This window comes from Chelonoidis abingdonii, chromosome 1 (assembly GCF_003597395.2).
Source record: "Chelonoidis abingdonii isolate Lonesome George chromosome 1, CheloAbing_2.0, whole genome shotgun sequence".
NCBI lineage: Eukaryota > Metazoa > Chordata > Testudines > Testudinidae > Chelonoidis > Chelonoidis abingdonii.
In genome coordinates, this window is record NC_133769.1 from 7,902,789 (window position 1) to 7,926,960 (window position 24,172).

General features: G+C 49.1%; 1 protein-coding gene across 1 annotated transcript in view; it reads right to left on the minus strand.

Moving 5' to 3' along the window:
* The window catches only part of ITIH5 (inter-alpha-trypsin inhibitor heavy chain 5), a 70,864-nt gene that overhangs the window by 23,595 nt on the left and 23,097 nt on the right, over nt 1–24,172 (minus strand). Inside the window, exons 6-7 of the mRNA XM_032773319.2 lie at nt 22,389–22,558; nt 19,405–19,521 (exon numbers count right to left, since the gene is read on the minus strand). Coding sequence (XP_032629210.1) covers nt 19,405–19,521; nt 22,389–22,558 — 287 coding nt within the window. The remainder of the gene's footprint in view (nt 1–19,404; nt 19,522–22,388; nt 22,559–24,172) is intronic.

A 24,172-nucleotide genomic window follows, 5' to 3' on the forward strand; every position in this document is an offset into this window, starting at 1 on the left:
TATGCTGGCACCTGTAATTCTACCATTTTGTAACTTTTGAATCCTTGACTTTGCAACTTTAATAATGTTCTTTTAATGTAGTGGTGTGTGTGAAACATACATCAGTTTGGCTTGAGCCCAGACATGAGCAAAGGGGTAAGGGGGGGAGGGGTGATCTTATTTAGTGGTTCCATCCCCACTAGGTTTTACTTCAGCTCCAATGTAAACTAAGGGCCCGATCCTGCACAATCCTGGGCACTCTCAACTCACCCTGAAGCTGATGGGAATGGAGGATGTGCCATGCCTTGCAGGAAAAGGCTCTGCACATGACAGGGCAGCACTGGAATGAATCACCCTGACGGTTCTATATATTTGCATGGCTCCTTTTGTCTTTAAGACCAGGCTGCTTTGTCACGGCAGCTGAAGAGGGCAAAGCACCCACCTCAAGGACATGAAACTCTATCCTGATGAAAGTGATGTTGCAATCCATGTTCCTCTTCCCTATGTGGGCTATGGCAGTGGTTCCCAACCAGCGGTCCGGGGCCCTCTGGCAGACCACAAGCAGGTTTCAGGGATCCACCAAGCCAGGGACAGTATTAGACTTGCTGGGACTCAGAGCAGAATGCCAAAGCCCCATCGCATGGGGCTGAAGCCCGGGGCCCTGAGCCCTGCCACCCAAGGCTGAAGTCGAAGCCTGAGCAATGTAGCTTTGTGGGGTCCCTGTGGCACGAGGTCCTCCAGGCAATTGCCCTGCTTGCTACCCCCTAACGCCAGCCCTGGCTTTTACATGCAGAAAATCAATTATTGTGGCACAGCTGGGCCATAGAGTTTTAGCACGTTGGAGTGGGCCTCAGAAAGGAAAAAGTTGAGAACCCCCGGGCTCCGGGAAAGCATGTCCTTGGGAGCATTAAGACTTTCCTTACACAGAGGGATATACAACTCAGGAGCTGTCAAGGGGCTACAGCTTTTATCAAGGGAAACTGGTCAGAAAGTTTCTATGGCTGGCATCCCTCGGAGACTTTAATATATTGCACCAAACGGCAAAACTCCATCGTTCCCTGCACTGACTGATGGCTGGAGTGAGAAGTGAGGGCTACTCTGTGGCAGCCTCTGTGCTTAGGGCACACTGACAGCTTTCTGCATTCGGGCCTTGTACGGCCACAGTCAGAATTTATCTTGCAGTGAGAGCCCAGCGTTTCTCTCCATCTACCAGGGTCCCTGCTGCCAGCGCCCAGAGTGAGTCATTCCACTGAAATGCATGTATGAGGACGATTAACCCTTTGATGGCTGGTATTTTCCAGACCGCTAGCCAGATGGGTGTTTAGTGTGACAATGAGTCACCCTGCCAGAGTAGTTCAGCACTGAAATAAACTGCCCAGGGAGGTTGTGCAATCTCCATCACTGGATATTTTAGAGCAGGTTAGAGAAACACCTGTGAGGAATGGTCTTGTTATTATGTAGTCCTGCCTTGAGTGCTGGGGACTGGATTAGATGATCTCTCGAGGTCCCCTCCAGTCCTACACTTCTATGAATCTCAACATCTTGAGCTGAAGATTCAGGCTCTGCAGCTGGGAGACTGAAATCAAGAGTCACTGTGGGGGGGATACATAACACACACTGAGCAGTGGGCTATGCTGGCATCAACATTTCTGCAAGGAATCGCAAAAGCCAATGCGAGCCTATGGCACTCGGGCATCTCAAGCCTGGAGATGAAGGTGAGTAAATTCTCCATAGGGACAGATGGCCACAGGGACCAGGGGAAGCAGGAAACCAGCCTGTGTTGAGCTCTATGGTTGAGTTGCTGCTGGTTGCTGCAGCCTCCACACTGTTCAGTTATGGGAACACATTGGAAATCTCAGAGCACACTGATCTGGCATGAATATTAAGAAAACAGCGTGGGTAATGGTGCTTCTAGAAATATAACTGCTAATAATGATTGTATATACATAGTGCCTTTTACTCCAGGATCTCAAAGCACTTTAAAAGCATTAATCAGTCACAGCAGAGTAAACTGAGGCATAGTAAGATTAACTAACTGCCTAATTAATCACAAAGTGAGTCATTGGCAGAGCTGGGAAAGGAACTTAGGAATCCTGACTGTCTAAATTTCACATTTTTCCAGTGTGCCAACCACGTCCACCTCACATTTTAACACCGCTCCCTCCCAAGCAAATGGCACGTGCTTCACAGGCAGACAGAGGGTGCTCACCCAGTCTCCCCTTCCCCATCTGTTCACAAGAGCATGCTGGTGTGATGCAATCCCCGGGAATGCCCAGCAGGGTCAGTAAGAAAAGCCCGATAACGTGAGAGAGAAACGTTTCATGCCTAAATGCTGACACAGACATTCCCAGAGGCTGATGGCTCAGCGTCAGACCCTCCAGGGCACCTTCTCCGAGTGGAAGGGCACCGCCGATGACATTTATACCACAATCCCTCGGTTGTTGTGCAGAGTGGGCCAAGGGGGAAGCGTGGCTGTCACACGTGAAATGAAAGTCAAGCAGCTTAAAGGGAGACAATGCTCGGTTGTTAGGCTTCCCCAGCAGTGCTGTCCACTGCAGCTCCCATTAACTCCCAGCAATTACCTCATTGACAGGCCCGTTTCCTTAGCATGCTCACAAACTTTGCCCCCTGGGCAGATATTTTAACAACTCCTACGCAGACGCCTGACCCGGAGCCCACTAAAGTCAAGAGACGTCTTTCCATTGGCTTCAATAGACATTGGATTGGGCCCTGTTGCAAAAACTGACTAGCCTCAGCTTCACTGAAATCAGACATCTAAGGTACGTCTACACTGCAGCTAGGCACCCACAGCAGGCCCATGCCAGCTGACTTGGGCTTGCAGGGCTCATGCTGTGGGCTGTTTCATTGCTGTGTGGACTTCAAGGTTTGGGCAGAAGCCCAGGCTCTGGAATCCTGAGGGTCTAGAGCCCAAGCTCCAACCCCAAGCCAGCCAGCATAGGCTATCCACAGGTATCTAATTGTTATGTAGACATCCCTGAGAGACCTACTCACCCAGGAAAGGTGCAATCATAGAATCATAGAATATCAGGGTTGGAAGGGACCTCAGGAGGTCATCTAGTCCAACTCCCTGCTCAAAGCAGGACCAATCCCCAACTAAATCATCCCAGCCAGGGCTTGGTCAAGCCTGACCTTAAAAAGCTCTAAGCAATAACCACTAACCAATAGATGAATCACTCAGGAACATACACTACTTACCTGAATGAGCTAACTATGCATAATTTGGCTAAGGGATGATTAAAGAACTAGAGGATCTGCTAACAGCCCACAAATATCTACCAAAGAAGGAGAAGAGTTACACAATGCGATACATGGGGATGCAGCTAGAAGCTAGGGGAGAGCACTGAGAAAAGGGAGAGTTCTGGCTACACATCAGGAAAACTGTCTGGCCTATGACTTGTCTGAGACTGCAGAATAACCTCCAGAGGGAAGGGATTACTTCTACCTAGTCTATATCTCTTAGGCCCTTCGATTGCCCCATTACCATAGTACCTGAGCAACTCACAGTCTTCATTGTATTGATCCTCACAACAGTCTGCCAGGTAGGGCAGGGCTGTTATCTGCATTTACAGATGGCAACCGAGGCCCTGTTCCTCAAAGATACTTCTGCGCTGCTCTGCTCAGCTTTGCAATGCCTCACTCCTGACAGCCTACTGCCTGGCAGAATCCACAGCCCTGAGCTAGGCACCCAGGCTCCCCATACAACGCATGGGGAGAGTTAGGAACCTACGAAAAGGACCTTCAGGAGACAGCCGGCTGAGCAGAGAGCTGTCTAAACTAGCCAGGAATGAATTGCCGAAGAGAAGGGCTTAGGCGCCTCCACAGCTGAGCTGGGTGCTTCCAGGAGGTCTGTGACAGAATGGAGAACCACATCTGGGTTTCCCGCATTGCAGGCTTTGCATCTTACCCACTGAACCATCCATCTTTGAGGCCCATCTGGGCGAAGTACAAGAGAATATCCTCCAGGGAGCAATCCTGTGCCAACTGGGAGACGGACTGGATGATCGAGTAGGACTTTGCCCCTATTATCTTCTGTGCTTAAGGACACAAGAGCCCTTTCCCCAACACACACAAGAAACAGCAAAGTTTTTGAGGCCAAAGCACAAGATCTGGAGACTCAAAGATAACAAGCAGGGATCCACCATCCCCCATCAACAGCATCTACAGGATGTATTCCAACATACGGCCAAGCACTCGGAGCTCAGGAAATGTCAAAGTTAAGGATGCACCATGTTATGATTATTCCTTATTTTTATTACATCAGAAAAAGGCCCAATTGAGATCAGGGCTCCATTGTGCTAAGCACTGTACAAGTCATGTGCCAGGAAAGCCCCTCTGCCACGTATATTGGCCAAACCAGACAGTCTCTCTGCAAAAAAATAAATGGACACAAATCTGACATCAGGAATCATAACATTCAAAACCAGTAGGAGAACACTTCAGTTGCCCTGGTCACTCAATAACAGACCTCAAAGTGGCATTTCTTCAACAAAAAAAACTTCAAAAACAGACTCCAATGTGAAGCTGCAGAACTGGAATTAATTTGTAAACTGGATACCATCAGATTAGGCCTGAATAAAGACTGGGAGTGGTTGGGTCATTACAAAACCTAAACTTAATTTCCCCAATACTAATTTCTCCCTACTGTTACTCACACCTTCTTCTCAACTGTCTGTAATGGGCCACTCTCTTACCACTTCAAAAGTTATTTTTCTTCCCTTGGTATCCTGCTGTTAATTGATTTATCTCGTTTGACTGACCTCACACTTAGTAAAGCAACCCCCATCCTTTATGCCTACTCCTGTATTTTTCACTTCATGTATCTGATGAAGTGGGTTTTAGCCCACGAAAGTTTATGCCCAAATAAATTTGTTAGTCTCCAAGGTGCCACAAGGACTCCTTGTTTCCTTTTTTTAAGTAAAAGAGAGTTGCTGCTCCAAAGAGCTTGCAATCTAAACCGACAAGAGAAAGGATTATCATCATCATCCCTGTTTTACAGATGAAGGACTGAAGTATTTAGGGTATGCCTACACTGCATTGTGAACCAGGGTCTGTGCTTCCCAGCACATGCCTGAGTATCCACACCTCATTGTAAACCTGGAATTATAATTGTTGGACCCGGGTCTCACAGCCATGTTAATGCATCCATACTGCACTACACAGATCTCCTGACTCGGTTCTGTGGTTTGACTTGCATCCACAGTGCAAAGTGACACAGCTTGGACCCAAGCCACAGCAGGACACAGACTCTGACTCCTAGCAGGGTCCTAGAACCTGGGACCTAAGTGCTTGCTGACTCTAGTCAGATCGATTTGTTTGTGGATAGAGAGGGGAGCTGAGCTCAAACCTGAGAAAGAGCCAGGGCTTAGTATTTAGTGTGGCCATACCCAGGGAAACCAAATGACTTGGCCAAGGTCATGCAAAGCTGAGATTTGAACTTATATATGGTGAGTACCAGGCCAGGGCTTTTCTCACAAGATCTTCATAGCACACTAACCCTGTCCTCTCCTGCATAGACATGCCAATAGAGATCATAAGCTGATTCTTAACTAAGATGGGATTTAGTTCAGGAGCTTTTAAACCAGAGCTCCTTCCCGGGTTCTGCTTCATTGTTCCCTCTTCCACTCTATGCCCACTGTTCGGAGCAGACAGTGTATTCTTTTCTTTGAAGTCAACACCTTGCAGGCCACAGGCTGCCATCCACCTTTCCTTTCAGAGTGTCTGTGTGATCCCCTCCAGGCAAATGGCCAGCACACAACCAAAAGCAATTCTTGTACGATCCAGGCAACAGGTGTTTTGACACTGACACTGCCAGTGAGGGCTCAGAGTTTGGCTGTAGCTATTCTTCACAACATAGACCCGTCACAAAAGGATAACTGTGCTGGTCAGCCTTGCTGCCCTAAATGTGATTCCCTGCAGGTCCTGCTAATAAATTGGGCATCGCAGATTCACTATGTAACCTTTAGGAAGTTACTTTTCTGCCTCAGTTTCCCTATCTGCAAAGGAGGCTTGGGAGAAGGATGGGTCAGTTATTAGGGCATTAGCTGCCACCCATCTAGGTTCAATTCCCTGCTCTGTTGCAGACTTCCTGTATAATCCTGTGCAAGTCACGTCACTCTGTGCCTCAGTTTCCCCTTTGAACAACAGCACTTCCCTATCTCAGAGAGGCAGTGTGAGAGTAAGTGCATTACAGATTGTGAGACACTTGGATATTACAGGGAATGATGGCCACAAATCCACAAAGGTTAGACAGAGCTAATTAATGTGCATAAGGTGTTTTGAACATGCAAAACACTATATAAATGCTAAGTATTATATAAATTAATTATCGACTCTGCAGCCCAGATTAAATTTGAATCCTAAATGTTTTTGTAAACATACTTGATGCGAGAAAGTCTTGGGCAAGTTAAAGTCTCTCAGGTTTAAAGGTATCACCACTGTGTTATACTGGAGTCATACTGGAGTAGCTCCATTGAAAACAATGGAGTTCCATAGTTATAAGCCAGAGCAATATGGTGGTGAATGAAGCCCTAAATTCTTGTTCTCGATGGATTTGTTTTAAATGGAATCATTTATTTTTTAACAGTCACATCTTATACTAAAACCCCAACCGTCCTCACCACAAACAGTTTCCATGGAGCTAATAATTAAAAGGTCAATGCCAAGGGAAGAGACGTTACCCTGTGCCCTCGATTCATTGCCTGACGTCTCTCCCCCAGTTTGTCCTCAGAAGACAGTCAGTCAGTCAGTCCCCAGGCCTGAAAAATATTCCAAGCTCTTGATCCCTTCCCCCTATGCCCTGTAAGACAGCTGTCACAATGTCAAAAGAAGTTCAGACGTCGAGTAGATGCACTCAACTGGATTTCAACATCAATTAGCTGCTACCCGGGTCAGCGAGAATCAAACAGAGGCCCAGGAGGTTTATGCTTTTTATTTCAATTATCCTACATTCTTTTTCACGCGCTACATGGAGGAAACATTCTTTTCTCACAGCATTTGACTGAATGCCACCAGCCTGGTGGTCACTACAATTTTTGGCAAGTTCTGAGAACATGGTATTTTTATGTAATCCATTGGGGAATATGATACAGGTGCCACTCTGTGCCCAATCCACAGACGATGTGAATCTGTTATAGACCAAGCAGGGCAAGTTGTGGTAACTCGTGTTTTTTTAGTTCTGGAAGACCTGGGTTCAAGACGCAGTGTTTTGGCCAATGTAGCTATTATACTTGTTTTGAGCAAACTCACAGTCCTGGGCTCTAACCACCAGATAACACTGCCTCAGAGACTTTAAGGCCAGAAGGGACCATCATGATTATCTAGTCAGAGGTGAGTAAACAGTGTAGAATGTGCCATGGGAGCTGGTTTCTTCTGTCCCCGGGGGTGCTCAACCCCAGCTCATCCTAAACCCTACCCCACTCCACCCCCTTCCTGCACGTCCCCAGCCCAGCCCTGCACTGCCTTTTCCTGTCCCTGCTCATCCCCAGGCCCCACCCCCACTCCACCCCCTTCCTGCATCCCCAGCCAGCCTGCACTGCCTTTCCTGCCCCTGCTCATCCCCAGGCCCCACCTCCACTCCACCTTTCCTCAGGCCCACCCCTGCTTCACCATCCCACCTCTTCCGCCCAGTCTGCCCCCTTCCCCAAGCCCGCCCGTCCCGCTCCTTGTTCCCTCCCAGGGTCTCCTGCACATTGCAGAACAGCTGATTGTGGTGGCAGGAGGCACAAGGCAGGGAGGCAGGGCGGCTTTAGGAAGTCGGCCCAGTTTGAACATTTTCGGCAGGGCCCTGGCAGGGATGACTAAAAACAAAATAAATGTGTAAAAAAAAAAAGCCATTCATTTCTTCCATGTATTATTTACTTTCCATACACTATAAATAATACAATTTATATATTATGTACATTGATCATATATGCTGTTGATTGGTTATTATGACCGCCATTTCACAAGTGTGGGGTCCCTGCCACTCCCTGGAGGTTGCACATGTGTGGGTCCCAGCTGCTCCCTGCCCCGCATTGAAGCAGGTGTGCAGGTTACTGCCCGGGAACTGCAGGGCAGCAGTGGACATGGGGTGTGAGGCAGGGCAGGGCTGACTGGAGGTAGGGTCTGCTGCAGGCCAGGGCAAGGATGCAGGACTGGCGAGACAGAGGAGTGCGGGACTGCTGGCTTCCAGGCAGGGTGCAGCAGGGGTTGGTGGAGACAAGGCAGGGGGTGCGGGGCTGGGTGAGGCAGGACGGGCAGTGCAGGCTGGGGGGCAGGAGTGTGTGGGGGCTGGCTGGCTTTGGCAGGGCTGCAGGGGGTGTGGCAGGGGTGGGCGAGACAGGGCAGGGTTGGCAGGCTGGCTGTGGCAGGGGGCAGGGCTGGGCTGGCAGAGCAGGGGGTGCACGATGCACTGGAGCCCCCGGCCCTTTAATAGCCCCCAGAGCCCCACCACCCTAGGCTGTGGGTACTAATTAAAGGGCCCGGAGCTCCAGCCGGAAGAATGGGCTGCAGGGTAGGGCTTGCCACGCTCCGGCCGGAGCTCCAGCTGGGAGAGTGAGGCTGTGGGGCAGCCCCACTCCCACACGGCGCTTTGGTCAGGGGAGCGGGGCCATGGAAGACCCCAGAGCAGACCGCAGCCGGGGTAAGTAAAAAAAATTAAAAAGGCGCCGGGCCTGATTCCCAGGAATTGGGCAAATCGGCCTAAAGCCGGCCTTGCAGGGAGGGGGAGGAGTTGATCAGCAGGGCCACCAGCAAGCAGGAGACGCTGGGAAGTGGGAGGAAGCCGGCTGCCTGTGAGTGCTAAGCACCCACTACATTTTTTTGCGGGTGCTCCAGCAACTGTTATCTGTACTACAGTGATGTCTTAGGCCCATACAGATATTAAGTCTCCATGGTGCTAGATATTGTAAATACATAGGTGTGCACACGGGGTGTGCTGGGTGTGCCCAGGCACACCCTAACGCAGGGCTGGGAAAATGGCCCCACTCTCCCAGCACGGCAAGCCCTGGGGTCTGCGCTCCCGGGCTGGAGCACCCAGCCAAATGCAGCAAGCCACCAGCCCCTTTCCCCTGGAGCCAGGCCGCCACACGCGCAGTGCTCCAGGGTGCTGGGGCTGCGCACTCCTGAAGGGCAGTGTTTGGCTCCGTGGGGAGGCAGACACGCTCTCCCCTCCCCTGCAGCCATGCACAGAGCTCTGAGGGGTGGGGCTGCCCGCTCCTGTGGGGCAGCGTGTCTGGCTCTGCGCAGAGCAGAACATGCTGCTAGGAGCGTCATGGTAAGAGGTCCGGGGCTGGGGGGTTGGATGAGGGGTGGAGGCAGTCAGGGGACAGGGAGCAGGGTGGGTTGGATAGGGGGTGGGATCCCGGATGGGGGGGGTCTCTGGAGGGGGCAGTCAGGGAGCAGGGAGAGTTGGATGGGCCATGGGAGTCCTGGGGTCTGTCAGGGGGCAGAGGGTGGATAGGAGTCAAGGCAGTCAGGGGACAGGGAGCAAAGAGGGTCCGGGGGGGCAGTTAGGGTGGGGGTTCTCTGGAGGGGATGGTCAGTGGACAAGGAGTTGGGGAGGGTTGAATGAGTCGGGCTTGTCATGAGGCAGGGGTGTGGAGAGGGCAGGCAGGGAGCAGGGGGGGTTCATATGGGTCGGATATTCTGGGGGTCCTGTCAGGGGGTGGGGAGCAGTTGGATAGGCGTGGGAGTCCCAGGGGTCTGGCTGGGAGCAGGGGTGTGCATAAGGGTCAGGGAAGTCAGGGGACAGCTAGGGGGTAGGGTCCTAGGGGGCAGAGAGGGGACAAGGAGCAGGGAGGCTTAGATAGGGGCTGGGGTTAGGACAGTTAGGGGTAGTTAGGGCAGTTAGGGGCAGGGGTCCCAGGAAGGGGTAGTCAGGGGACAAGGAGTGGGGGGGGTTCTGAGGGGGGGAATCCCTGGGTGCACACCCTAATGAAATGTGCTGCGCACACCTATGTGTACATATATCAGAGACATTTCCTGCCCCACAGCGTTTATGTTCTAGATCTGTGGCCTCCAAATTGTGGGGCGTGCCCATCGGGATGGGGGGATAGAGGAACGTTTGAGGAGACATGCAGTGGGGCCCAGGCCAGCCCCCATAAGGGGCGAGGAGGGAGCAGCACCCAGCACTGATCCAGCCCCAGCAGCAGCTCCACTCCACCCCCTACTCTGCCTCCAGCCCAGCTCCAACCCCAGCTGCAGCTCCACTCCTCCCCCTCCTCCACCCCAAGCTTGCCATCAGCCCAAGAGTCTCATCTGAGGAAGCCTTGGCTGTGCAGGAACGGGGGAAGGAGGTGTGGACAGATTCCATTACTGGTAAAGGTGGGAGGGGCACAAAAGCAAAAGGTTGGGCATCACTGAGCTAAATAGACAGGGCAAAAAGTATGTGAGGAAACAGAAGCACAGAAAAGGAAAGTGACTTGCCCAGGGTTGTACAGCAGCTCAGTGGCTGAGCTACCAACAGAACCTAGCTCTGGCTCTCATTCCTGTGCCCTAACCACTAGATGACACTGTTCCAATTGAGTAAGGACTGCAGAACGGGCTCCAGACTGGTGGACCTGCAAACGGTAGCTGTCACTGGACTCTCTCCATTGTCTCCCCACCCTACCAATCATCTGCAGTTTCAGTAAAGAGTCTGTCAATGCACTTACCAGCAGCGATGTACTGCATGGAACCCAGCTGGCTTCTATGAGCACATTAGCTGGCTGGCATATGGGAGCTTACTGCCAGGCACGGAGCGAGAAACATTTTAAACAGACGTGAATGGAAAAGCAAGGACAGCACCAGGAAATATGATGTTTACTTCTTCAGCACTTTTCAAGCCATTCTAGCATGCAAATCCCACAGAGCCAGTTCTGAGAACTTCACTAGCGACGCCTGGTATGATGCCATCACCCGCGGTTACTTTGCCTAAAGCAACGATCCTTAGTGGACTAAGTGTGGGTTTGCCTGTGCTGTAGCACATATTTCCACCCCCACTTGGAAGGGCAGGCTCCAACTGTAACATGTCTGTTGCCTCTCATGGCCTATTCTAGAGTCAGACGTTCCCCAACTAAAAATATCTTCCAGTTTGCTTGTTCCCTTATACACGTTCCATGTCTCTTCTGTATCAAGCCCCAGATGCATCTGCAAATGTGCTGAATGTTTCTAAGCAGATTGCAATATAGATCATTATATCCTGCCCACATTCAGCCAATCTACAGAGACAATATTCTTCGCTACCTCTTGTAAATTTGTTATGAAGTGCTGCTGCTTACTGTTAAACAGCTGCCACCTTCCATCCACCCTAGAGGTAGCTGCATGTGGGTGATGAGTGAAGCAATTCCATGATAGCTCTAGCTCATAAGGTATTAGGCATGGTCAGAGCTCAGAAGACCTGAAGATGTCTTGTGTAAGCGTACTGAGTGGCAAAGACTTTGCACAGTAAAAGACTAATTTTGCAGAGAAGACAGTATCACTTCAGTAGTACGTGGGCTCATCCCATCTCATGATGTATTAACTAGAGGCTTGATTCAAAGCTTGCTGGAATCTATGAAAAGACTGACACATTGACTTCACTGGCCTTTGGATCAGGCCATGATAGCATTTCGGTTTCAAAACTTGCACTAGCTTTGCTTCCTATGTACTCTGAGCCCAATTCAAAAAGTTAACATTGACATATAAAGCCCTCTAGGTCTGGCCTCTACATGAGAGGCAGCATCTCCCCTTCATCAATATAGCTGAGATTTTGCCAACAGTCCTGAGAGTTGAACTTCCAGAGGTGTCCAGATCTTGCATTCACTTCCATGGCTGGGCTGATTTAGCCTCAATTTTATGGGCTTCGGGATGTTGTGGAAGACACATTATCCCACATCTGCCTAGTGTGAGGTTATTGCACCTTCTTCTGAAGTTGCTCATGCTGGTCATGGTCAGAGACAGGACACTGAACTAGCTGAGTTTGATCCAGACTGTCAGATCTTATGTTTCCAGTGATTCATCCATATTTTCATCAAATGGGAGTGATGGAGGTGACTCTATCGTACTTTGTTCCGGAGTGGCAGACATCTTTAGTGACAGACTCTTTGCTGGGCACATTTTATACAATTTCTTTACGTTCATCCTACGTTCGTGGTTGGGTAGACACATTTGTAAATCTCCAGATAAAACCAGAAAGGCTGGCAGCTGTTCACATAGTAGCTTTAGAAATCACTGAAGGCTGCTGTTAGAATTAGGATTTTTCTCAGTGGCTCCTTGGCAGTTTAAGGTAGGGTTTTCTGGAGAGCAGCCACCATTCAGATTAGCACTTCACGACCGGCCAGATTGATGGGCAGTGATTCCACTGAGAGCTGGAATCTGGCCTCCGACTCCCAGTATGCTGAGGTCTTGGAGCTGCTCAAAGCCCGTACCAGCTGGATTGGCAGATGGCAATCGATCCAGCAGGGATCAATTTATTGTGTCTAGTCTAAATGCGATAAATTGATCCCTGAGCACTCTCCCATCGACCCCTGTACTCCAGCTCGGTGAGAGGCGCAAGCAGAGTTGATGGGGGAGTGGCAGCAGTACATTGACTTCAGCTACGTTATTCACATAGCTGAAGTTGTGTAACTTAGATCGATACCCCTCCCCAGCGTAGACCAGGCCAAAGAGCCTACAGCCCGTTCTTCAGCAACACAGGGAATATCTTTGTGTGGGACAGGGAAGGTGTCAAACGGTCCTGATGGTTGCTGGCATTCAGAATCCACGTAATCAATAGAATCAACCTGAAACTACTCAAAAGAGAGCTGGGCGCCAAGGCATGGAGAGGCAGAGAAATGTTTATACAAGGTGCTCAGACTTTTCTAAGAATGTGACTGGTGACAAAAGCAAATCCACCTAAGGAGAACACTCAGCAAACTCAGTAAGACCTGATCTCTGGGAACCGGGATCTCATCCTTAGCTAATTGTGACTTTCTAAAAGTTTGGTCAGAGAGCTGAACTGAAACTTAAGAACTAAAACCACCCTGAATGGTTTAATCTAATCTTTCTGAGCTTTTTTTCCAAATGGCTGGCTATAACGTTGTGTGAGATTGGGGATTCCAGCATCTCCTGTTACATGCAGGAGCATACAGCTTGCACGCATGAGCAGAGTGGCTTGAGTACTTCCAGCTAATACCTGGTCAGAGCTCAGAGAAAGATCTTTACTGGGCCAAAGCCAGAGGTCCTCACTCAGGTAAAACTTCTATTATTAAAGTCAGTGGAAGTTTTGCCCAATGTCTTTACTCAGGGATTTGACCCTAAATTAGAAATTAGAAATGAAAGGTCCAAACCAGAGAAGTTTCTAGGGTCCTATTGCTGAAGAATGGGATAATAGATATGGTGGCTGCATAGTACCTCTAAGTATGACCTTGCCCACACTCCAGCATCTTGAAATAAGAACCCCACTGAGTACCTACTGTAAGTATTCAAGGGCTGGCTTGGGGTGAGAAATCTTTTTCGTCAATCAAAATAAAATCTGGTGAGCCAGATAAACCTGCTTTGCCAAAGAAACAGATCCAGAAATACTGCATGACTGGCATTATCTTAAAAACGACCAGTGTGGGGCTAGTCACATTTCAGCCCTGCCCACACTACAATTGTAACTGAGTCCGGGGATCCAGCTGTGTTGTCTCCCAGCCTGGTTACAGCACACTTAGAAGTTGCAGTGTGGATGGGAACCCATCATGTTCTCAGAACTAAGCTAAAATCTTGGACAATATAAGGATTTAACCCAATTATGGGGACAGGGTCAGACCTCACCAACACTATGACTTCTATGTTGTACCCAGCTCAGGGGACAAAAGTGTTATAATTGAATCCCCTGATTCCATTACAGCAGGTGTAGATGGGGCTTTCAATTCAGTCTTCACTACCACAACACCCACAGCCAGCGGAGATAGGAGAATCGGATCATAGCGACTACATGCTGGGGTTAGAAGGGAATTGCACCCAGTATACAACCCATCCCAGCCTTGAAAAAACACCATTGTACAACTGACTAGGTACTTTGGGGGAAGGTCTTTGCCTTCCTTTGAATCATTAAGACTTGGTCTACACTACACAGAACAAGACAGAACAAGAAGCAATGTCTCAAGTTGCACTCGGGGAGGTCTAGGCAGGATATTAGGAAACACTATTTCACTAGGAGGGTGGTGAAGCACTGGAATGGGTTACCTAGAGAGGTGTGAGAATCTCCATCATTAGAGGTTTTAAGGCCCAGCTTGACAAAGCCCTGGCTGGGATGATTTTGTTGGTGTTGGTCCTGCTTTGAGCAGGGGATTGGACTAGATGACCTCCTGAGGTCTCTTCTGACCCTAATATTCTATGTTTCTATGATTCTACAGTTAGGTTGATGCAAAGCAGCTTACGTCGACCTAACTCTGGAAGTATCTACACTAAAATTTCTCTCTTGGTAACGTAACTGCCCTGCTACAACGACTTAACTCCACCTCCACGAGAGATGGAGAGTCAATGTCGATGCCGTTATGTCGATGCAGTGTCAGTGTAGACACTGTGTTGCTTACATCTACTGTTACTGGCTTTCAGGAGCCATCCCACAATGCCCCAAAATGACAGTACGATTGATATGAGCGCTTCTAGTGAGGAGAGCACCGGTGACACAAGGAACCAAGTGTAGAGCAGCCCACTGGGGTGAAATCCTGGCCCCACTGAAGTCAGTGGGAGTTTGGGCAGTGATTTCAGTGAGGCCAGGATTCCACTCCCATGTAATGCAGAGGATTTCACAAGCCCCCTACATTATTATGAATCACTATCCTCTTGTGTAGTGTTGTTATAAATCAACCCTGTTACAGGTTGAGCTCAATTGTTCTCCATGTCCAGCAAGGTTAAGACAAGAAGCAATCAGCTTAATCTGCAGCAAAGGAGATTTAGGTTCAATACTAGGCATTTTTTTTCTGACAAAAGGAATGATTAAGTACTGGAATAAGTTGCCAAGTCAGGTTGCAAAATCCCCATCACTGGAGGTTTTCTATGAATAAATTAGACAAACACTTGTCAGGGACGGTTTAGGCCACTAACACTCAGACCTCAGCAGTTCAGGAGCCAAATTAGCGATCAACATTCCATTTTTTCTTTTACAATAGTACTATTCATATTTAAACAGTATGATGGGGAAATATTTAGTTAATATATAAATATATATATTATTCTCACAGCAAATAAGGGTTAATAACAGTGCAATCTGATAACTTATTTGGTTAATAACATAGTAAAATAGCATAATAACTTAGACTAGTTAATAATTAGATCACACAGTGTTTTACTATCACGTGCTGCAAAGCGCCACAGGAGACTCATTAAAGAGACATTTGTGGCTCACGAACCACAGTCTGAGTATTATTGCTCCATTGCTCTAGGTATATCTGGTCCTGGTACAGCACAGGTGTCTGGACCAGATGATCTCGCGGTCTTTTCCAGCCCTACATTTGCCTGCTGCTGGAATAAAGTTTGTCTCACAGATGCCTCCCATTCTCATTTGTGATCGTCCTGACCGGCTCTCTTCCCATTCACAATCACTTCCTCATGGCAGCTACAGCTGCTGCTAACATGGAAAAGACACGTGGGCAGCAGGTATAAGAGACCAAAAGGGCACACTGGCCGCAGCCCCAGTTGTGGCCCCCCCTGCACTCTGCTCCGAGGCCCTGCTCTCACTTGTCCTCTTTCCCACGAGGCCCCGCCTTCCCTCTGCCTCTGCCCATTCCCGCTCTGCCCGCATGGGGGCTGGGGGAGGAGGAGTGCCCAGGTGGTGAGCGGCCAGCCAACTGGACCGCTGGGGGAGGAGTGTGGGTGGGGCTTCAAGAGGAGGAGGCCGCATGGAGGTGGGCATCGGGGCAGAGCCATGGTCTGGGCATGCCCAACCTCCCCAAATGGAGGAGTCTCGTGCCACCCATGAAAAGACATCTCAGAAGAGTACTGAGTGTATTTTTAGCTATGTTCTCATGGGATTCAGCAGCTGGAAATGAGGAAAGCTAGCCCCATGCGACCTACCAACTCTCTGTGCGTTGCCAAACGTGCCATGAACCACAGTTTGAGAATTCTGCTATAGAAGAGCAAGAGGAGGCATTTCCCCTACTCCAACATGCATTAGCATATGCCTCTCTTGCTAAGTGGACCTGATTATAGTTTAATAGCCATCTTTGTAACTATCAATCAGCCTTGATCAATAATGGATTGTTGCAAAGGCTACTGCCTGCTGACCCTGATTGCTGATTAGCTTGATATTGTTAACATGGCTTTTACCAACCCAAGACGGCAGCAGCCATAAGAAAACCATTAGGACCTTTTGTTTCAAATGTATCAATTTACTGTCGGTCTCTGTTGCCATCATTCCTGCTAGGTCTATTCGCTGGGTGACAGAGTCTTTAGCCATGAATGACATTGTGTTTCCTCCTCTCTGTGGTTTTTGATGCCACCACAAAACAGTCTATGGTGTTGAGCTAAAGACAACACTTTCAAGCTGGAGAACACAAAGCCGAAGGTGGTTTAAAAACATGAGTTATGGTAGACAAGTTCAGGCAGAGGGAAGCTCCTTACCATACTGGAATCACACTGTCACAGATATTGTAACCATCAATTCCTCCCATTCCCAGCCCTCACCCAGACAGGGTGACCAGACAGAAAATATGAAAAATTGGGACAGGGGGTGGGGTGTAATAGGTGCCTATTTGAGAAAAAGCTCCAAATATCATGACTGTCCCTATAAATCGGGACATTTGGTCAAGCTACACCTAGAACAGTCATTGTGGAGTAATTTATTTGGCTACCAACACTGGCACTAACTTACTTACCAGACATACACGCAGTTATCCATAAGCAATTTGTCTTTCTCCATGCGTACCTGGACAGGCCCTGCTATTTTACAATAGACTTGCTTACATCATATATAATTATCCTATATTTTCCTTTAGAAGTGACAGTTTCAAGTACCTAACTAACCACCTCCCCTGAAAACTAAAATCAAGTGCGCCTTTTCGTACATTGAATTACCTCTCCCAAGGCTTGTATAGCAAACATGCGGCTAACTAAATGAACACACGAGGGCGGGTTATAAATAAAGACGTACGGGCTATTGAATGAGTGCAGGCCCAACTACACGTGTCTGGAAAAGTGTTGTTTGGTTGAAAAACGCCTGGGTTGTCTCTTACATTGAATGGAGAAAGTCAAAATCCATCCACCAGCCCCGCTTGCTGGAAACAGGGGATAAAGTGTTTAGCAAGCAATGTAATGCTGAGCCAAGGCATTAAGGCACTGAATGACCAGCCTGCCAAGAGTTGGTGTGAACTGCCCCAGTATTGTCTTGGATTGAAGGATTAACCTTTTACCACCAAAGGGTTTTAGTTTCCGCCTAACGAGGGCTAAGATTATGGGGCTTTAGCATTTCTTGTTCATGCTATTATCCCAAACAGCATGGCCCGGGATTAACCCTGGGAGACCTGCTCCTAAACCCAGCCAGCTCCTTGCACTAAACAGACTCAAATCCCAGCCCCCTAGTTAGAGCAGAATTTAAAACACAAATACACAGGCTGGGGGGAGAAAGCTACTCCGAGTCTGCCCAGAGCATAGGGTCCATGGCGTCTTTCCGGAGTCCTCTCTGGATAGCCACAGAAGCAGCAAGCAGGAGCTGTGTCACCGATGAGCGCTTCTCTAGTAATCAGGGCTCGACGAGGCAGGGAGAAGGGGTCATTACAGTGAAATCCTGGATTCTAGATGCTGTGACAGTCCAGTGTTATGTGGAATTTTGGAACCATAGAGGTTTCAGGGGCACATGCTACTACAGATCTGCCTTTTTTCAAGGGCTGCATGTAGTTAAGGTAGGGTGACCAGATGTCCCGATTTTATAGAGACAGTCCCGATTTTTGGGTCTTTTTCTTATATAGACTTCTATTACCCCCCACCCCCTGTCCTGATTTTTCACATTTGCTATCTGGTCACCCTAAGTTAAGGCTTTGTATAAATATCATGGTTCCAACTCTCAAGACTAGGTTTACATCTGCTAAGTTAGTTGTTGGCAGCCAAATAAATTAACCCCTGAAGACGGCTCTGGGCTGCACCCAGACATCTCATCAGCAGTCAGCGGAGCTAGCCAGGGAACCTGAGAAGGAAATGGGCTGGGCTGATATGTCACTCACCCATCTTAATTATATGTTCCAACCCCAAGCCACATTGGACGTGCCTCCAACCCAGCACTGCCCCTGCAGATTTGCACCAGCTTCTGCCTTTGTGCAGATCCCCCACAGCGGCATTTTAGCCTGTCTGGAAGTGATGGGTGTCATTGCCTGATGGAGCATGGTTAAACCTGTGCTAGGTAAAGGTAAAGGTGCTCCATTTACCGGACAGGCCAGGGGGCTTTCAGTAGCGCTGGCGTCTCTGTCTAATCCTCGCCTAGAAGGGGAGGAGATGAGATGAGGGGAAAGGAGACAGCTATTTTGGAGGGTTGTGATCCTACATATCAAGCTGTGTCCTAGATTCTAGGCTTCCCCCGTTTTTTCCCCATTCACCCTCTCTTTCTGGCTGCTGCTGCCACTTGGCAACTGTGGGAGTGGCACTCAGCTCTCAGAGACTAGGGTGAAATCTGGGCCCTATTGAAGTCAATAGGAGATTTGTCATTGACTTCAGTGCAGAGGCAGATTAAGATTTATTGTGGCCCTGGGCACAAAGAACATTTGGGACCCCCCACATTCCTCTCATCATGCGGCCCCACTCTCTGTTCCTACCCTTCCCCCAAAGGCCCCATCCCCTGGCCAGACTGGAAGCCAGAGTCAAGCCATGGCAAGAGCTGCCTGGTGAGCCCCAGACCCTCCATCTACCCTGGGTGGCATGCCTCAGGGAGCGGGGACATGGGTCGGGGCTGCTCTTGGGCACCCCAGCCCCCAACCAGGGCAGGTGAAGTGGTGCTCAGGCCTGCCCTGTGTGGGAGAAGTGGAGGGCTCAGGAGAGCAGCTCAGGCCAGCTCTGTAGGGTTGGGGGGAGTGCGCGCATGGTGTCCCATTTTCCCTGTAGGAAATATGCTCACCCTACCACAGCTTAGATCCAGGGGCAAGAGGACGAGCAGGGGGTGGGCCTACGGTCCAGCAGTGATGATCCCTCCACTTCTATAGAGGTTCCGGCTCTCCTATGGGGCCCCCAAATTGCCTGGGGCCCCTGGGCACAGGCCCCATGGACCCATGAGTTAATCTGACACTGCTTCAGTGAGGCCTGGATTTTGCTTAGGGTTTGCATGAGCCCAGCTCTGTAATCTCTCCATCGTCTTCCTCTTCCTTCCAAATGCTGAGATATCTCAAGGGCTTCCTGGTGCTGGGGGCTTCCCATGTAATTTCCCTGTAGCGCTGGTGGCCAGGCTACCCGCCTAAGTGGTCATCATGGTAATGTCACAGCAAACCACTCTGCATCACATAACATCCCCTGGCTCACCTGTCTGAGCTTTGCTCCCACCATGGAGGCACTGCTGTCCAGCACGAACACAACATTCTTTGGCAGCGGTGGGAGATCCTGGGGGGCGAAGTAATGCACGAAGTATCCATTCAGGATCTGAGGGAGGGGGAGAAAGTCAAGGACACATGGCAGGTCACAATATTGTCAACCACACTCGTCACCAGGACCCCTTTACCCCCAGTGAAGTCAACAGTTTTGCCAAGCACCTCAGTGGGAGCAGGATTGGTCCTTAATTCTGAATAGCGTCTTTCGTACCAATGATGTCCCCAAATGCTGAGCAGAGCTAGATGCTGCTGCATGGTGCAGTGGGGAATCAGAGCGGAGGCAGAAAAGAAATAAGTGGTTCTGGCTGAATGGGGAAGAGAGATTTTCAGCTGAGATTTTAGAGGAGTCAGTGGCATGGAGGGAGACAGGAAGGCTGTTCCAGTTGGCAGGAGCCACAAAGAGGACAAGGTAGGCTAAAGGAAGCAGGGAATGGTGGAGACAACTGAGGGCAAGGCCAGGCAGGGTTTAAAGACAAGGCAGGCAGCTGTGGACTGGCTCCTAAACAAACGGAATTGTTTGAGGATGGGCCGGACTGAAGGGCCAGGGGCAGCAGGCAGCCCTGCCCAGCAGGAGAAATGGACGGGGATGTGTGGGTGGTCTCAGCTGCTGGGACAAGACTCCCTGTGTGTCTTGCTCCCCTGTTGCCACAGCTGTTGCAGCCCCCAACCGGCAGCTACCCACCTCTGCTGGGGAAGTCGGCAGTGCTGAGTCCCCTGCAGCGCAAAGCCCCTCCTGAACTGGTGTTTCAGGGCAAGTCCAGGGCATCTGCTTCCCCTGCTGGAAAAAGCCCAGGGGAAGTGGACAGGGCTGTGCTGAAGCGACAAGGTCAGGAGGGAGCTTTGTTTGGCAGGGGCCCAGGTACTCACAGGGAGCAGCCTTCCCTGCTAACCCCAACCCTTCAGCATGGCTCCCTTTGCTTCCCCTGGGTAGGTGGGTGCAAGACAGGCAGGGAGCTGGGTCCTGGCAGCCAAAACCACCCAAAAGCTGGAAGAGAGGAAGGCTTCTTCAACTGCCAAGTGATGAGTAGCACTCTGCCCCAGGGAGTACCAAGCACCCCTCCTGCCCTGCCTCTGGCCCCCATGAGGACCAGGCCCCCCTTCCCCTCACCTGCCCCTGTGAAGGAGTCACACATGGGATATAAATCGCTGAAGTTTGGGAACCTCTGGTCTGGGTGAAAGAGGATGAAGGCTTGGACGTGGATTTCAAGCAGAGGTGGGAGCAAGTTGCCTCATAATAGGCAGTGCAGAACCACTTGCCATAATTCAAGGAGGAGGTTGATAAGCTGGAAAGGGTTCAGAGAAGAGCCATGAAAATGACTAAAGGCTTAGAAAGAGGCCTGGTAGTGGCAGACTCCAGGAACACCATCTCTTTAGCTTAAGAAAGGGAAGCTGAAAGGGTGACTTAACAGTCTCTGAGTACCAACACAAGGAATAAATATTCAATAATGCGCTCTTCAGTCTAGCAGGGAAAGGTCTAACACCATCCAATGACTGGAAGTTGAAGCTAGAGAAATTCAGATGGAAATGAGGCATATATTTTTGACAATGAGGGTAATTAACCACTGGAATAATTTCCCCAGGGTGGATTCTCCATCACTGGCAATATTTAAACAAGAGTGGATGTTTTGTTAAAAGCTCTGCTTTTGGAATTCTTTTGGGGCAGTTCTCTGGCCTGTATTACGCAGGAGGTCAGACTAGATGATCTCAATGGTCCTGTCTGGCCTCAGAATCTGTGAATCTATTTAAAAATATGCATACACTGAACTTTGTCTGATGTGCACTCGTGTGCTGAGACATTGTGCAGAGGCCATGTGGCTGACCACGTCCCCATTGAAGCCATTAACATAGGACTTACGTAGGTCTTCACACAGGGGTGATTTTTCAGCCTATGTGAATAGACGATGGAACTAAAAGAGATATTGTTCTCTGTGTGCCTGTTTAGTGCCACCAACCATAGCTATCTGCGTCCCGTTCACTAAATCTGTCATTTGCTAATAGCTGCAATTTGGCTTATGTGAAAAATTGCTAGGTATGCGGGTAGAGCTGCTGGGTGACTTTGATTTGACTGTTTTCTTACTTATAATTTTTCCATTGTCCCCTTTCATGTGAATCTTTAACGCTAAAAGATAAAGGGCATGCTTGGGCTCTGAGTTTTAGTTATCTCTCATATGGGATTTAACTAGTTCCCGGTGGGGACAGATGTTTTTATGTAGTAGTGAGAGTTCCCTTGTGTTGCTGTTGCATATCAGTGGTGTATGAAGAACACATGCTCTGTGACAAGAGAAGCCAACGTGTGGTCCAGTGAGCAGTATAATGACTGCCCTCATCTTGATTATAGAGGTGTGGCTCTGGTAGACTACAAAGGCACGCAATGATCTGGAAGGAAGCTCAGCTAAAGATGGAGTATCACATATAGATACTAGTTGACTACCCTGAGTCGGGTAGATAAGGGGTGTCAGAGTTGCCGGTGCTGAGGATTGGATCAGAAGTCTCCCAATAGAGGTTGTTTCTTAAAGGCTCAACTGCCAGAATCAGACTGCATTCAAATCTCAGCTTTCATGTCTTTTGAAAAAAGTATGCTTCTAGTCTGCAAACAAGGACACCCTAGAGGCTGGGAATCCAAAAGGCAACAAAAGAGAACCCAACATTTGTTATTTAAAAGATATAATCTCATGATTTTTAAACCCGTCTTGTGATTTTTTGGGGAAGGGGTAATTAATCCTTGGTGGGATTGGCAGTACGAGGGTGGCTGCAATCTGGTCAATGTTACACCTTTTAGATGTGGCTGTCAGGCTCCTACGAGCTGCAGAAATGACCCTCAATTGGGGAATATTTTTTATGGAACACAGGCATCCAACACTGTTCAGCTACATCTGGCATAGTTGATAGCACAAGGAAGGTGAGGCATGTGTACTGTACCTGCACATCCCCAACACTCAGCTCCCTGTTGACATCATATCGAACGATAAAATCCCCCAGAATGCCATTGCGGGCAATCTGGGTTTGTTGAACAACACTGGGACTGAAGGTCACTTTGGCTAACGTTTTCGTCTGGCCAATCACGGTAGATGAAGGCGGGGAGATGTCATCTGGTAGGGAAAACACAATCAGCGATATTACAGCTTTTCGATTTATGTCAGACAGATTCCCCATGACCCAGCACAGCATATGGGGAATTATCATGCAATGAGGTATAATGAGCATTAGTGACTGTTACGTTATGAAATCGGGGAAGAGCAAAATAGCTGCAATACACTAAGAATGACCCTTTCCCTTTGCAACTCTAACTGCACCCAGCCCTGAAAACTTATGGGGGGATGGACAGGTTTAGTTAACTTCCCTGGCTTGTTGTTATTTTTGGAGGTGATCTTAAACCTGAAGGTCGGGTCTTCTCTGATTGGCTGTTAAAGTACTCTTACCACTTTTTGTAAGATAAGATGTTTGTCCCCAGGTTCTGAGCTAAAGCCCTGCTGAGTGGGGCAGTTCTTTGCTTCCCTCTCTTAAAGGTAGCTGCATTTCAGTGAGATTGTACCTGTATAGGTTGCAAAGTATCCCAGCACCCTGCTATATGAATTGCAGATTAGTCAGAGTTCAGATCTGATCTTGCATTTCCCCAAAATTCGGGTGTGCCTACATCCATTTTTAGTACATGTTGAAAACTCGGTGAAATTCTCAGCTGATGTCAATTGGCGTAGGCCCACTGATATCAACCGGGGTACTTATATGGCCACCATTACAATAGTATCTGAGTCCTTGCAATGTTTATTCTAACCCCTCCCCCAAGGCAGGGAACTGCCATTGTGCCCATTTTACAAATGGGAAACTGAGGCACGGGGAGGCCAAGTGTCTTGCCCAGGCTTACACAGGTTGTTTGTGACAGAGCAGAGAATTGAATCTGATCTTCCAAGTCCCAGGCTAGCACTTTAACCATGGGATCCTCCCCCCTCTCTTACTGGCTGCTCCTGGAAGTGGAAGCCCTGAAAGACCTTGGCATGCAGGGAAAGCAGTGAATTCATCCAATGGAAGAGGAGGGTCTCCCAAGAACACTGAGAGAGTGCACCTATTGCTCTCTATCTAAGTCAGGAGCAAGACGGACGGGTACCTCCATTCAGCCAACAGGGCCTGCCATGGAACAGCAAGAGGGAGCAGTAAAGGGAAAAGTAATGGAAGCAGGGAAGGGTTTCCTCTTAAGCTTCAAGAGGTTTAGGAAGAAATTCTCTGATGCTCAGTTGGTGTAAATCAGTCCTCCCTCTACACTTACAGGAATCTAACGCAGGGTTTCCAGCATCTAAAACAAACCCAGAAGCATTTCAAGACACCAGGGGTGAAATCCTGGCCTTGGGTCACTTCCTCTTTGAAAAAGATGCTTCCTGTCCACCTGTCCTGTTGAACCATATATGTGAAACTCAGGGTACATCTACACTGGAATAAAAGACCCGCAGCACAGCCACAGCTGGCCTGGGTCAGCTGATTCAGTCTCCTGGGGCTCAGCCTGTGGGGATAAAAATTGCTGCATAGATGTTCAGGCTCTGAGATGTTCACTCCTCAGATACAGTGTACCAGATGTGCTGAGATTGGCACTTCTTTTCATCCACCTTTTCTCTCTTCAAAGATCTTGGCTAACTGACAACATGCGGGAACTGTCCAGAATTCATAACACTGTGTTAAAAGAATATTTGCATTTTCTGATTTACCTGGAGAGC